This window comes from Pituophis catenifer, unplaced genomic scaffold (assembly GCF_029215685.1).
Source record: "Pituophis catenifer annectens isolate HBS135680 unplaced genomic scaffold, rPitCat1.0.hap2 SCAF_4, whole genome shotgun sequence".
NCBI classification, from domain to species: domain Eukaryota; kingdom Metazoa; phylum Chordata; class Lepidosauria; order Squamata; family Colubridae; genus Pituophis; species Pituophis catenifer.
The window spans coordinates 37,561,235-37,575,335 of NW_027256884.1; the positions used below are offsets into that span (position 1 = coordinate 37,561,235).

Sequence of the window (14,101 nt, forward strand, 5' to 3'; positions counted from 1 at the left end):
TTGGGTTCAATTGTGGTCATAAATCAAGAATTACTTGTAAATTAGTGGTTAGTGACTCAGATCACTAAAACCTTATACTGTTTTGCTCATAAAGAAGAAATGTATGAAACAGGCTTGTCTTGTTTAGTAATATTTTCTTTCAACAACCATTTTAACTTTATATACTGCTTAAAAGTACAGTTAATCAGGAATTTATTACCTTTATTTTTTGCTACTGGAGAAGGTGGTTGTTCTGTAAATACCTCTGGAGAAGGTGATTCTGGGTGATCAAAGTCTTTATCCATTGTTTCCATGAGAGTGGCAATATCAGAGTCTTCTGAACTGTGCCTTGTGTTATTAGCACATTCTGAATGTGAAGGTGCAGGCTGCTGCATTTGTGATGAGGAACTTTCATTCTGCTGCTCTTGTTGCTGAGATACCACTGGTAGCTCTGGTAAATGTTGGTCTAGTAAAACTGATGCATGCTGCTGGTTTGATTGCAAATTTTGTTTTGTACTTCTAGATTTCCTGCCTGCTGCATGATTCTGAGTTGCAGCATTAGAATCCAAGCAGACAGAACCTGCTCTGTTCATAGACTGTGCAGAACCTGCCTGCACAGAAGTTCTGTTTGCAATATTAGAACTGTTTTTAAATCTCATATTATCGACTTCAACTGAATTTCTATTGCTGTGTAGATTCACTGAGTTACATTGCTTATGACTTCCTGCACTGGATCGTGATGAGGAATTTCCTGGTCCATAGATTCCTCTGGAAGAACTGTGATTTGACTCTGATCCAAGGGGATTCAAGCTGAAATAAAAATAACCGCCTTTAAATCTCACAATGCAAATATTTAGAATATGGGGTTTGACCTACTTACTAAAATGCATGAGATATTATAAAATGCATGAGTTATTAAATTTAATTTTAATACAGTAAAGAAATATGTGGAAATAATGTGGAATTATGTGGATATCTAAATATCTAAAGGCTGGTCTTAATTTTGATTTAAAAGCTCAATATATAAATAAGTTTCCATTCTGTAATCACTGCTAACCTCCCTTTTAAGATTCCATTGCCATTCTTTCTTCATGTACATATTATAACTGACTTTCAACCAGGGGTGAAATCCAGCAGATTCTGACAGGTTCTGGAGAACCAGTAGCAGAAATTATGAGCAGTTCAGAGAATCAGCAGCGGAAATTTTGAGTAGTTCGGAGAACCGGCAAATACCACCTTTGGCTGTCCCCAGAGTGGGGTGGAAATGGAGATTTTGCAGTATCCTTTCCCAGCCACGCCCACAGAACCGATAGTAAAAAAAAAATTGGATTTCACCACTGCTTTCAACCATATATTATCCTTAGAATTCTACAAATATCTAAAGGCTGGTCTCATGCATCACTTATAATATATTCAAGAACATGATAGAATCATACCAAAGGATCTGTATATTAGGATAAGGATAAAGCTGTTCATTAGTATTTATTTTTGCATTTTGATTTATTTTCTACTTCTATTGCTACAAAATATGCCATGGATTTACTAATTTGACATACATCCAGGATTAAAATAATCTTTAATTTTTTCCCCCTTAAAATTGATCATCCAATTTTGGGGAAATAATATATTAATTGGCATTTATTAGGCAAGATAATATAAACAACACATTTGCCCAGTGAGTTTTAATTCCATAATTATTCTTTATGAACACAGATCTGCTTAAATGTTGCAAGTCCAATACAAATCCATTCTGAGGGCAACATACATTAATGAAACTGTCACTTTGAAAGCATTCAATTTCTAAGTAAAGCCATACTTTCCATCAGATGAAATTCCAAGTATTCTCCTGAGATCGAATGGCCTTCCCATATCAAAAGGAGGATTGGAAGCTTCAAAGGAAAGGCGCCTTCTAAATGGTTCCCAAATTCCTTGAGCTTCTAAATAGGCTGTTCCAATTACCAAAAGGAAGAGCACACTGCAAGAGAATTGTAAGTGTTTTTATTATTTTGATACTTAAAAATCAAAAGATACAATGTTAGTCTGTTTGCACTGATACTAATTATAAAATTCCTTGATTTACTAAACTATAAAATATACAAAATAAGCTTAAATATTGATTCAACCAATCAGACAGGATTTGTTTTAATTTTTACTGGTTCAATTTATAAAAAATAAATAAATGGCAACCAGTGCAAGTATTTCAGTAGTAATCCATTTACGACTGGTTGCTACATTCCACAGTCACTTAATTACGATTTGTGACTTTCCCAGTCAGTTCCCAACAAATACACAATTGGGGAAGCTGGATTCACTTAACAACATGATCACTTAATGACTAAGGTAAAATGGTTGTAAAATTGGGTCTGGTTACATGATGATTTGACTTATTACCACATTAACTTATGATGGAAATTCTTGTCACAACTGTGAGCATAAGTTGGGGACTACCTGCATGAAGACTTATTTTCTTAACAAGTAGAGAACACCAGTAAACAAAATACTAAAAAAAAAAAAATGTGTAATACCTCATTATTCCTGAGACTACTATGTACAGGGCCAACTCCCAATTTGGTCTTGGCAAAGCTTCTGCACAAGTTGCTAACATATGATAGGGAAGAGATGCATTTAATACAAATATAAATTCTGAGCCTCCTGCTGTGGTTAGTTTCAGTTCACGAATGACTCTGGAAGTAGTGAAATCTGGTGTAAACCTGTTGGAATAAAGAAAGGCTTTCTACTTATCCAGGTTACCGTATATCATTTACAACAATAAAAAAGCAACTTTGCAAATTCAAATTAAGTTAGAGCTAGAGTTATTCTAAAGGTCAATGTCATTTTTGATGTTCCAACAGTAACCAATGTAATAACTTCCTTCCATTCTTGTTAAGCAACCATGCAGCAATACTGAAAAAGTGAAACATGTGAATGTTTTTATTTTAAAAAAGGAGAAAATCCTTTCACATTTGGGTTCTGCTTGAATTTTGCTTTATTTCTTTCATTATGCAATGCCATTTTTCATTATGAAACATTTTTGGGTGTTCATGGCAAGATATATGTAAGTAAAATAATATGGGAGCATATAAAACTATTGAAAAATACAAGAAACTTAACAGAACATACACTATAATTTGTTCCTGCTCCAACTGTAGATAAAGGAAAGGAATAGTGAGGTTATATTTAATGAATTTTCATATTCTATAATCCACAAGGTTCTTGGATATTTAGGCTATTTATGGTAAGTATAGGCTATCCTCTATCTTGGTTTCAGGTGGCATATTAAGTCCAAGACTGCTTCATTCAGTCATGTACATACAATATCCAGAAAGACCCCAGAGTAAGGCATTATGATACATGAATAACTCTGGAGTAGTCTGTAAGTGAAGATTCAATCATCCAGGCCAAAAATATCTAAAAAGGTTAAATCATGGCAACTGGGCCAAAGTTTATTAAACTGAGACATTTCGTTATTCATCTATTTATTTTGGATGATTAACAAAATGTCTCAATTTAATAAACTGGTCTAGTTGTCATAATTTAACCTTTTTAGATATTTTTGGCCTGGATGATTGAGTCTTCATTTACATATTGCATTTCATTTTGGAGAGAAACCGTCTGCAGTCAGTATGGCAGAGTTAGTACATTCTAATAGCTCTCTGTCTCTATGCCTAACCAAAAAATTCCATTTTGACTGAAGAAGTTACTTGAATGAGTAACGAAACGTCTCAGTTTAATAAACTTTGGTCTACTTGCCATGATTTAACCTTTTTATTATATATTCTGGAATAGTCAAATCAAAATCACATCAGTGTGATTTCTATTTAATATTACTTCTTTCAGACAAGAATTCGAAAATAACTTCTCACATCACTCAAATTTCTGTTACCATTTGTATGATATGCCACATTACTTAGGTTTGCAACATTTTATAATGCTATTTTATTTGGATTTATTTTAGTACCTTTGTTCATATTTATTTTTGGATTCTATTATACATTTTTCTGTTAAACGTATTTATAGAATGATATAATACTTTTATTAGATATTTTGCTTGTATCTGGCCTTAGGGCTGTAATAAATTTGATGTAATTTGACTCTGGAGTAGTTGGTTATTAAAAATGTTATACGACCTACAAAATCAGGAAGGTATCAGGGCTTTTAGTATGGACCCATATGATATTCTACTGAAGCACAAATACTTTAGTATTGGAGGCAGATGCAGCAAACCTAAAAAAGGGGGCAAGGATGCCACTTCTTTATATAGAGTTGTAAGAATTAATATTGTATATGCATATGACTGGATTCAGCATGTGATGATAAGTGACAAGGTCAGTGAGGTAATTAGGATGGAATCTTTTGAGGTAATGGGCTGGAACTAAGAACAATGGTGCACATACAAGCAGGATTTCATGAAAGTACCATATTTTTCGCTCCATAAGATGCACTCCCCCCCCCCCACAAATGAGTGGAAACAGTGTCAGTCGTTTGATGAATAGCAGCTGGGCTGTGGTGGTGGGGTCCTTTTACAGTGCTAAACCCTGCCTCTTTTGTTTTTGTCATTGCCTGCCTCTTCTGTCTCTTTTCCGCAGTGCAGGAGTCAATAGGCAGAGCTGGCACTTGAAAGGACCTGAGAGGATCTGAAAGGATCTGTGGTCCTCTCGGGCTCTGCCTGATATTTTGTTTGTTTTCCTCCTCTAAACCTAGGTGCGTCTTATGGTCATGTATGGTCAAGAGCCTTAGTACTACAGTGGTTTAAAGCACCCTGTTATTAACACAGCTGCCTGCAATTTACTGCTGGTTCGAATCTCTCCAAGGCTCAAGGTTGACTCAGCCTTCCATCCTTTCTAAGGTAGGTTAAATGAGGACCCAGTTTGTGGGGGCAATAAGCTGACTTTGTATAAATATACAAAAGTATGAAGGCTATTGCTTAACGCACTGTAAGCCGCCCTGAGTCTCCGGAGAAGGGCGGCATATAAATCAAATTAAAAAAAAAAAATGTGTGAAAAATACAGTAATTATTACCGTATTACCGTATTATTAATATGGTAATTATTATTTATTAATATTATTTATTAATTCAATTAAATTTATTAATTCAATTTGTATGCCGCCCCTCTCTGAAGACTCAGGGCGGCTAATTACTTTCTTTGAAGTTGTTTTCATGGGTTTATCTTATACTTCTCCTGCTTCCTAGAGCATTTTCCTGGCCTCCTAGTATTTCCCTCCAGTTTTATCAACATCCTTTGGCCTTTTAAGTGCTTTCTGGCTAAACTGACAAGACATTATTTTTTCTCAAGTTCCTGGGAAGATAATTTAGGTGATGGAACATTTTCTTGTCCTAACCAACATTATATTTTCTCCTGCATCTACACATAGGTGTCTTTATATAATAAAAGGTAGGGATGTACAAGGCATTTTATTACCGAAATGTTCCATGTATGGACCAACTGCTTTGTTCTGGATAAGAATTGAAATGGAGTTCAATCTGGGCAGAAAGGATTAGAGGGATGAGGGAAGGCTGGGAAAAAAGCCCAAGGAATTTACTTAGCAACATTTATGAACATTAGTAGCAAAGGTTTAAGGGCACACAGGCCAGTGCACTGGCAGCAGCTATGAATGAAAAGCCTGGGAGAGACTGAGGGAAGGCAACAATGATGTAGAATTCAGAGGGAGCGGCAGGCCAGTCTCTTAGGCTGCTAGGGGTGTTTGTGGAAGTGAGAAGGAAAAACTGGGGAGTTGTGGGGATAGGGTTAGGGGTAAAAGAAGAGGTAAGAAATGAGTGATGGGCACTAGCTTTGCCTTATATCCCCTCAATTTTGTTACAAACTGAAAGATTGTAGGTTTTGTTTCTGTTGAAGGGCAGCCAATTTAAAGTGGTGTGGCAGAACACCTGGTATACAACAGTTCATTTCAGGTCTGATGCAAAATGTATTCCTGGATTTGTGTAAATTCCTGGTAAAGAGTTTGTTTATATATAATACAAAGAACACATAATTTAGGGTGATCCTGTAAATTGAAATTGATGCCAGTATTTAGCACAAGGACACTTACAATATGACAATGTCTTTAGAGGCATTGGCACTTAGTGCAAATTCTTGGCAATTAACTATTTTAAATCCATATCCTTCACATAAATATCCACTGATTTCCATGGATTTTATGTTAAGCTGAAGCTGTCCTGTATTTTCCACTTTGAATGTTCTTTTCAGAGTAAAATTTGGCTCCTTTAACTTTGTTTCTGTAACAAAGAGAACAAAACATTTAATATTATAATCCATAAATTGTTTCATAAAAAAGTATTAGTCTATATCTGTTTTCTTTATTTTTAATAAAACCATCATTGGCCTTGTTTCATTTAGTCTTTTTTTTAAAAAAGAGAAAAAAGTAATACTTTATTGACTATCTTTCTTGAGCACTTTTTCATGGAATGGACTGTTTTAACTCTAGTGATTAAAATACTCACTTTCTGTACAATCTTTTAATAAAGCTTCAGTGATTTTGAATCTCAATGAACTGGCTACTCCGGGTGCTTTTCCTGCAATCTTCATGCTTTCTGTTGTTCCTTGTCCTTTAACCATTATAACATCTATTACTGTTAAATTATTTCTATAAAACAAAAGCAATAGAATCATCATAAAATTAACCACATAACAATGTTTAATTATTTTTAAGCTATTCCACAACTTCAATTTCAAGCAGAATAGAGCTGGAAGGGACCTTGGAGTTCTTCTAGTCCAACTCCTTGCTCAAGCAGGAGACCCTATACCATTTCAAATAGGTGGCTGTCCAGTCTCTTCTAAAAAAGCTCCAGTGATGAAGCACCTACAACTTCTGACTGCAAGTTGTTCCACTAGTTAATTGTTTTCACTGTTAGGAAGTTTCTCCTTAATTCCAGGTTGCTTCTCTCCTTGATTAGTTTCCATCCATTGTTTCTTGTCCTGCCTTCTAGTGCTTTGGAAAATAAGTTGATCCCTTCTTCTTTGTGGCAGCTCCTCCAATACTGCAATACTGCTATCATGTCACACCCTGGTCCTTCTTTTCTCTAGATTAGCAATACCCAATTCCTGCAACCATTCTTCATATGTTTTTGTCTCCAGGCCTTTAATCATCTTAGTTGCTCTTCTTTGCACTTTTTCCAAAGTCTCAATATCTTTTTTGTAATGTGGTGACCAAAACTGGATGCATGGGCAGATGCCCCAGAAAGCAGCAGGCAAAAAAGCAGAGGGAACAAGAGCAATGTTGAATTTCCTACTGGCTTCCTCATTGACTTTGCTTTGTGGGAAGCTGGCAAGAAACACTGGAAATTGCAATTATGTGACCACAGCTCACTGCAATGTCATAATTGCAAGCCAGGTACCGGGGCTCTAGGTCACAAATACATGACTGTTGTGCTGGCTGGAATTCTGAGGACTAGTTGTAAGCACCTTTGAATGATCATTGAAGTGGTAGTAAGCAAATTACTATCTGTAGTTTCACCCACAACATAACTGACTAATTAATAGTTATTTAACCCTAGACAGGACAGAATCTAACTGAATTAAATTTAAGACCATTGTAGGCTAGTTGACATCTCTATGATGTTCTGATAGCCTCATTGAAGAAATAAATGTGTCAACTGGACAAACAAAGAGCCATGATTGCTTATCATTGGGTCAAATGTCTGATAAAAATGCAGCTGTGTCTCTTCATGCAAATATGTTTTCCACATGATAATCAATACATAAATAAAATACAATCTTAGCTAATTATCTTTCCTCTAATGCAAAGTATTTATGAAAAAGAATATTGTAGTTGATTTAATGGCATGAATGTGTGTGTGTGTGTGTGTGTGTGTGTGTGTGTAGGTATAGGTATAGGTATAGGTATAGGAATAGGTATGTATGTATGTATGTATGTACATTAAATATACTTTTAGGACAAGAAGTTCTGTAAGTTCGATCAGGTACTTGTAACAAAACATTTCACCTAATTTCTTATACAGCTACAAAATAATTGCAAGTCATCTTGAATAATCAACCTGTAAAAAGTATAGTCAAAATTCAGAAGTAATATTTGTGTTAATTATATTCAGAACGCATACTGTACCTGATAATTATTAGGGATGAAACAGTTTTATTAAGGATTGGAGTGAATTTTATTTTAATAGATTTTCTCTCACCAGGTTTTAAAATTACATTTAAAACTGACTGCCGAGACAACCCTTCTATAAATCCTGTGGAGCTCTGCAATGTCTGACCCTTTGAAAAGAGAATAAAATTAAGAAGTTAGAGAATTGTATATATACAATATGCAACATATATATATATATATGCAACATATATTAGAAATCTTAAGTTTCAATACATAAAAAGCAAATCTATATATTTAGTAAATACATGAGAGTCCTAACGACCAAAGCACAATTTGTAGATGTGCATATTCAATATTACTTTTGGTTTGTTACTGACTTCTTTCAGCAGCAAGACTAATTTTGGTATCAGAGCTACATTTTTTAAAAAATAAAGTATCTTTGGTTTCTGAAAGATGTATAGAACATGGCATCGATACAGTGATTTAGCAGAATGAAATTTTTATTTTGTTCTTATTTTTGTGAAGTAAACTTTAAGTAAACTTTTTTGGGCAAAAAAAGTTTACTACAACGGGAAGAGGAATCGGTCCATGGTCCAAGGGCTGCTCATTTTGCTTTGGGATATTCATTAAGTGCATAATGGAAATACAATTTGAACCAGGAATTCTAAATATACAGTTCTTATTTTTAATTATTATATTATACCAAGATTGACATCTAAAGAAAATCAAGAAGTGAGGGTTACTTACACAATTTCTAGAAACTTGAAATTCTAATGTCTTCAAATTGATGTCTCCTGTTTTACTTAAATTAAATCTAAAAGAAACATATTTTATTAGCCACATTTATGAATTTAGAAAAATAAAATTTATTTGAAGAAATCCCTTTGAAAGGATATATTAAAAGATATATTTGATATATTCTAAGTTAATTATGCACTCGCTGTCTTCGAGCGGTGGCACGCTCCAGCCCCCAATGCTCTTCCCATTCCCCAGGTTGCATAGACCCTCAGGGCCCGGGCCTTCGGTTGATGTTATGCAACGCCAGGTCCGTGGCAAATAAAGCCCCCCTCATTTATGATCTTGTTCAGGAGGGGGGAGCGGACCTGGCGGGGATTACGGAGACCTGGTTGGGCCAAGGGGAGGGGGGTCCCCCTCGTTAAAATGTGCCCACCAGGCTTCCGCGCATTCCATCGACCAAGGTCCCAGGGTAGGGTGGGGGGGGTGGCCCCCATATTAGAGAGAACTCAAAAGAATTTGTTAAGGAGGATGCTTGGGGTAAACAATTCCACCTCAGCTGCAGCTGTCAGAGCTGAATTGGGACATTTCTCACTGTACACCTATACAATCACTAGGGCGGTAGCCTACTGGCTAAAAATGACCCAGATGGATGCCAGCAGACTCCCTAAAATATGTCTAGAGGAACAGCAGATTTCAAATCCTCAAAGGTATTCCTGGCTAACCCGGCTGTCAGAAATATTGAACCGATATGGCGTAGGGTTCCCGTCGTGTGACACACTGAACCAAGTTAAACAACGGATTAAAGATATACATGGGCAAATGGATATGGCAACCCTTTCAACTAATCATTCCCTTAAACTGCTGACAGCAGTTAAAACAACTTTCACTCTGGAAAAGTATTTACATTTAGAAATGCCATCAGTGGAGAGACAGTTATTTGTTAAGTTTAGATTCGAACTTCTAGATACCAACATTAGATTCGGCCGTTATCGGAAAATCCCGTATGACAAAAGAATATGCATATGTGGGGTAAACGTCGTGGAGGACACAGCGCATATAATATTCGAATGTAGTCTCTATCAAGAAGTAAGAAAACAATATCTGTCCCCAATTATAAATAAATTTCCCCACTGGAATATAAGCCAAAAATTAGCATTTCTGTTGAGGGCTGACTCTCCTCCCCTGGTAAGAGCGATCACTCGATACCTTAAAAGAATGATGGCAATACGAGCCAGTTATATCAAAAAACATGTTATCGATTGTAAGGAAGATGAGCTCAGTTAGAGAGGAGCTATCCTATTTGGGTTATCTAGTCTTGGCAACTTAGTTATTGAAATTTGATATTGTAAAATTTTAATGTCATCTATCATATATTTTTAGATTGCTATTTTTGTAACTGTTTTATCTTTTTCCCTTTTTCTTTTCTGTTTTGTTTGAAAAGGCCTTCGGGCTATTCAATAAACTATACTACTACAGTTCTTGTAAAGGAAGGACTTGCTCCGAGGGAGACCACTGTACCTCAGATAGCCGGGTGTGAGTCCGTTTGTGAAGTGGGGTCATAGGGCACAGATGGGCCTGCTGATTGCGTACTTGGCTCCCTGCTGCGTGACGGCAGCCCTGCCCGAACTGCTCAACGTTATTGCCAGGGTGACGGTTGATACCCCCAGGCTCTTGGTCATGGGGGACTTCAACTTGCCATCGGGGAAACATCTAAGGCAACTCGGGAGTTCATGGCTTCCATGACGGCTATGGATCTGATCCAGTTAGTTCATGGCCCTACTCACATGGGGGGGGACACACCTTGGACTTGGTTTTTGTCTCTGGTCAGTGAATGAATAATCTAGATATAGGGGATATAGTTATTGAGCCCTTGTCATGGTCAGATCATTCTCTCCTCCGGCTTGACATTCTAACCATTACACCCCGCCGCAGGGAGGCGGAACCACTTAGATGGTTCCGCCCCAGGCGCCTGATGGATCCCGACAGGTTCCAGATGGAGTTTAGGCCATTCCCTGAGGCTCTGGCTCACGGCCCAACTGAAGACCTGGTGGCCGCCTGGGATAGGGCGGCTGCTGGGGCTTTGGACCGTGTCGTGCCTTTGCGGCCTCTGACCCGGCGCCAAACTCACTTGGCTCCTTGGTTTTCCGAGGAGCTGAGGGAGATGAAGCGCCAAAAAAGACGCCTGGAGAGCGGTTGGAGGGCCAGCCGTTCTGAATTCGACCAGACACTGGTGAGGTCTCATATTAAGACCTACCTAGTGGCGATAAAAATGGCAAAATTTAATTATTTTTCCGCTCTTATCGTGTCTGCAGATAACCGCCCAGCCGCCCTGTTTAGGGTGACCCGCTCCCTCCTCCATCTGGGAGCGCGGGAAAACCCCTTGCAGGGTCAAGCTGAGGATTTTGCACAGTATCTGCATGACAAAATCGCTCAAATTCGGGAAGGCTTGGACTCTGACTGGGTGGATCCAGACGGGATGATTGAGGCGGGTCTTGAGAATATTATCTGGGAGGAGTTTGACCCTGTGGCTCCCGAGGCCGTGGACAGGATTCTGGGGAGGCTTAGTGCGGCCACATGTTTATTGGACCCGTCTCCCTCCTGGTTGGTGCTGGCTTCCCGGGAGGTTACACAAGGTTGGCTCAAGAGGATCATTAATGCTTCATTGAGTGAGGGTTTCTTGTCTTCCGCCTTGAAAGAGGCGGTGGTGAGGCCCCTCCTCAACAAGCCTTCTCTGGATCCGGCTGTTTTGGCGTATTACCGTCCGGTCTCCAACCTACGCTTTGTGTCGAAGGTTGTTGAGAGTGTGGTTGCACGACAGCTTCCCCAGCACGTGGATGACACTGTCTATCTAGATCCATTCCAGTCCGGTTTCAGGCCTGAGTACAGCACGGAAACGGCATTGGTCGCATTGGTTGATGATCTCTGGAGGGCTCAGGACAAGGGTTGTTCCTCTGTCCTGGTTCTATTAGATCTCTCAGCGGCTTTTGATACCATCGACCATGGTATCATGCTGCGCCAGCTGGAGGGGAGGGGCTGGGGGTACTGTATTACGGTGGTTCTCCTCCTTTCTCTCTGACCGGTCGCAGTTTGTGTTGGCAGAGGGGCAGAGGTCGTCCTCGAGGCGCCTTATGTGTGGTGTGCCGCAGGGGTCGGTCCTCTCGCCCCTTCTGTTCAACATTTATGTGAAGCCGCTGGGTGAGATCATCCGTGGTTTTGGGGTGCAGCTCCATCAGTACGCTGATGACACTCAGCTGTACATTTCCACCCCAGACCACCCCAATGATGCCCTTGAAGTGATGTCCCGGTGCCTGGAGGCCATGCGGGTCTGGATGGGGAGAAACAGACTCTGACTCAACCCCTCCAAGATTGAGTGGCTGTGGCTCCCAGCGTCCTGATATAGCCAGCTGGTGCCAACACTGGCTATTGGGGGTGAGTCATTGGCCCCCACAGAGAGGGTTCGCAACTTGGGTGTCCTCCTGGATGCGTGGCTGTCTTTAGAAGAGCATATGACGGCCGTGGCCAGGGGGGCTTTTTATCAGGTTCGCCTGATCCGCCAGTTGCGTCCCTTTCTGGATCGGGACTCCCTGCGCACGGTCACTCATGCCCTCGTCACTTTCTGACTGGACTACTGCAATGCTCTCTACATGGGGCTCCCCTTGAAGAGCACCCGGAGGCTCCAGCTGGTCCAAAATGAGGCCGCGCAGGTGATTATGGGAGCGGCGGGGCGCTCCCATGTAACATCTCTCCTGCGTGAGCTGCATTGGCTCCCAGTGGTCTTCCGGGTGTGATTCAAGGTGTTGATTAACATCTTTAAAGCGCTCCATGGCTTAGGACCTGGGTACTTACGGGACCGCCTTCTGCTGCCGACAGCCTCCCACCGGCCAGTACGCTCCACAGGGCGGGGTTCCTTGGGGTGCCATCGGTCAGACAATGTCGACTGGCGGCCCGGGGGAGAGCCTCCTCAGTGGGGGCTTCTGCCCTCTGGAATGAGCTGCCCCCGGAGGTACGGAGGATCCCGGACTTGCGCACCTTCCACCGTGCCCTGAAGACTTTGTTATTCCAGCAAGCCGGGCTAGCCTAATTTTAACGGTTTAAATTTTAAATTGGATTTTAATGGGATGTTTTTAATTGTGGGCCAAAGTATTTAATCTGGTTTTAAATTGTTTTTAACTTTTATATTTATGTATTTGATCTTGGCTGTTCACCGCCCTGAGTCCTTCGGGAGAAGGGCGGTATATAAATATAATAAATAAATAAACAAACAAATAAATAAACAAACAAACAAATAAATAAATAAATAACAGTCCATAGTAAAACTGTGAAATATTTTTGCTTAAAGAAGCTTGTTTCAAAGTTTCAGGTGCAGCTAAACACCCCTTTTTATGCATGTACAATGCACGTCAAGCAGTTGCAGGGCTTTGATCCCATGGTCACTCCTCTCATTTTGAAACCAGTGACCATCACTAAGGACATCCCGTTCATATCACTGGGGAGATCCACTTTTCAAATGTGGTTATGCATTAGTCAGACAGAAAAACACACAAGGAACTTATAATTAAAATATAAATGACATCAAGTCAATGGAGTATACAGTTAATCTCCTTATCAACCCTGTTAGTATCAACCCTTACCTGTCAAGTAGTTTATCTACAAAGACTGATGGATTAGAGTACAGTGCTATGGGAAGAAGCTGAGCAAAAACGGGAACATCTGCAGGATTTTCTAGAACAATTTCTTCTTCCTAATGGAACAAATTTAGATTCAGATTTATTGTATAAAAGATAAAAAAAATATTAAGCTTTACTCTATTAACAATGCCAAGACTTACAGAAGAACCATTTGTATTGGTAAGTGAGAAATCCAATTGGTGCTGTGAGCCAAGTAAAGAGGGCCAGGCCAATTCTGCTGTGATTTTGGATGTCACAGCCTTTTGAAGATCTGTGTCCACTTCAAATACAGCACTCAGCCTAGTCATTAAAAAAATGTTAAACAAACAAAAAAGTAACAGTAGTTCATGGAATTCACACAGAAAAACCATAATTTCACAATTATATTTTATTAAAATATATTATTAACTCTAGTTATAGAGATATAATGATGCAGAGGGAGGAACATAATACTGAGAAAGACATAAAACATTTTCCATGGGAAATGATGAAATAATTTTATATATAATTGGCATATGTCTGTCTCTGAGGGAGATGGGAGTTCAAAAATGTGAAAAATAAATGAAAATAAACAAATAAATAAATAAATATGGAAATTGGAAGATTTGTTTAAAGCGTCTACTGTGCATAGAGTTAAGCTATGGCTCACA

The 14,101-nt window shown here is 39.2% G+C and overlaps 1 protein-coding gene across 1 annotated transcript in view; it reads right to left on the minus strand.

Moving 5' to 3' along the window:
- Positions 1 to 14,101, minus strand: part of TMEM131 (transmembrane protein 131) — a 93,219-nt gene that overhangs the window by 20,335 nt on the left and 58,783 nt on the right. The window contains exons 23-31 of the mRNA XM_070943372.1: positions 13,613 to 13,751; positions 13,416 to 13,525; positions 8,794 to 8,860; positions 8,062 to 8,213; positions 6,440 to 6,582; positions 6,028 to 6,214; positions 2,505 to 2,690; positions 1,796 to 1,954; positions 200 to 789 (exon numbers count right to left, since the gene is read on the minus strand). Coding sequence (XP_070799473.1) covers positions 200 to 789; positions 1,796 to 1,954; positions 2,505 to 2,690; positions 6,028 to 6,214; positions 6,440 to 6,582; positions 8,062 to 8,213; positions 8,794 to 8,860; positions 13,416 to 13,525; positions 13,613 to 13,751 — 1,733 coding nt within the window. The remainder of the gene's footprint in view (positions 1 to 199; positions 790 to 1,795; positions 1,955 to 2,504; positions 2,691 to 6,027; positions 6,215 to 6,439; positions 6,583 to 8,061; positions 8,214 to 8,793; positions 8,861 to 13,415; positions 13,526 to 13,612; positions 13,752 to 14,101) is intronic.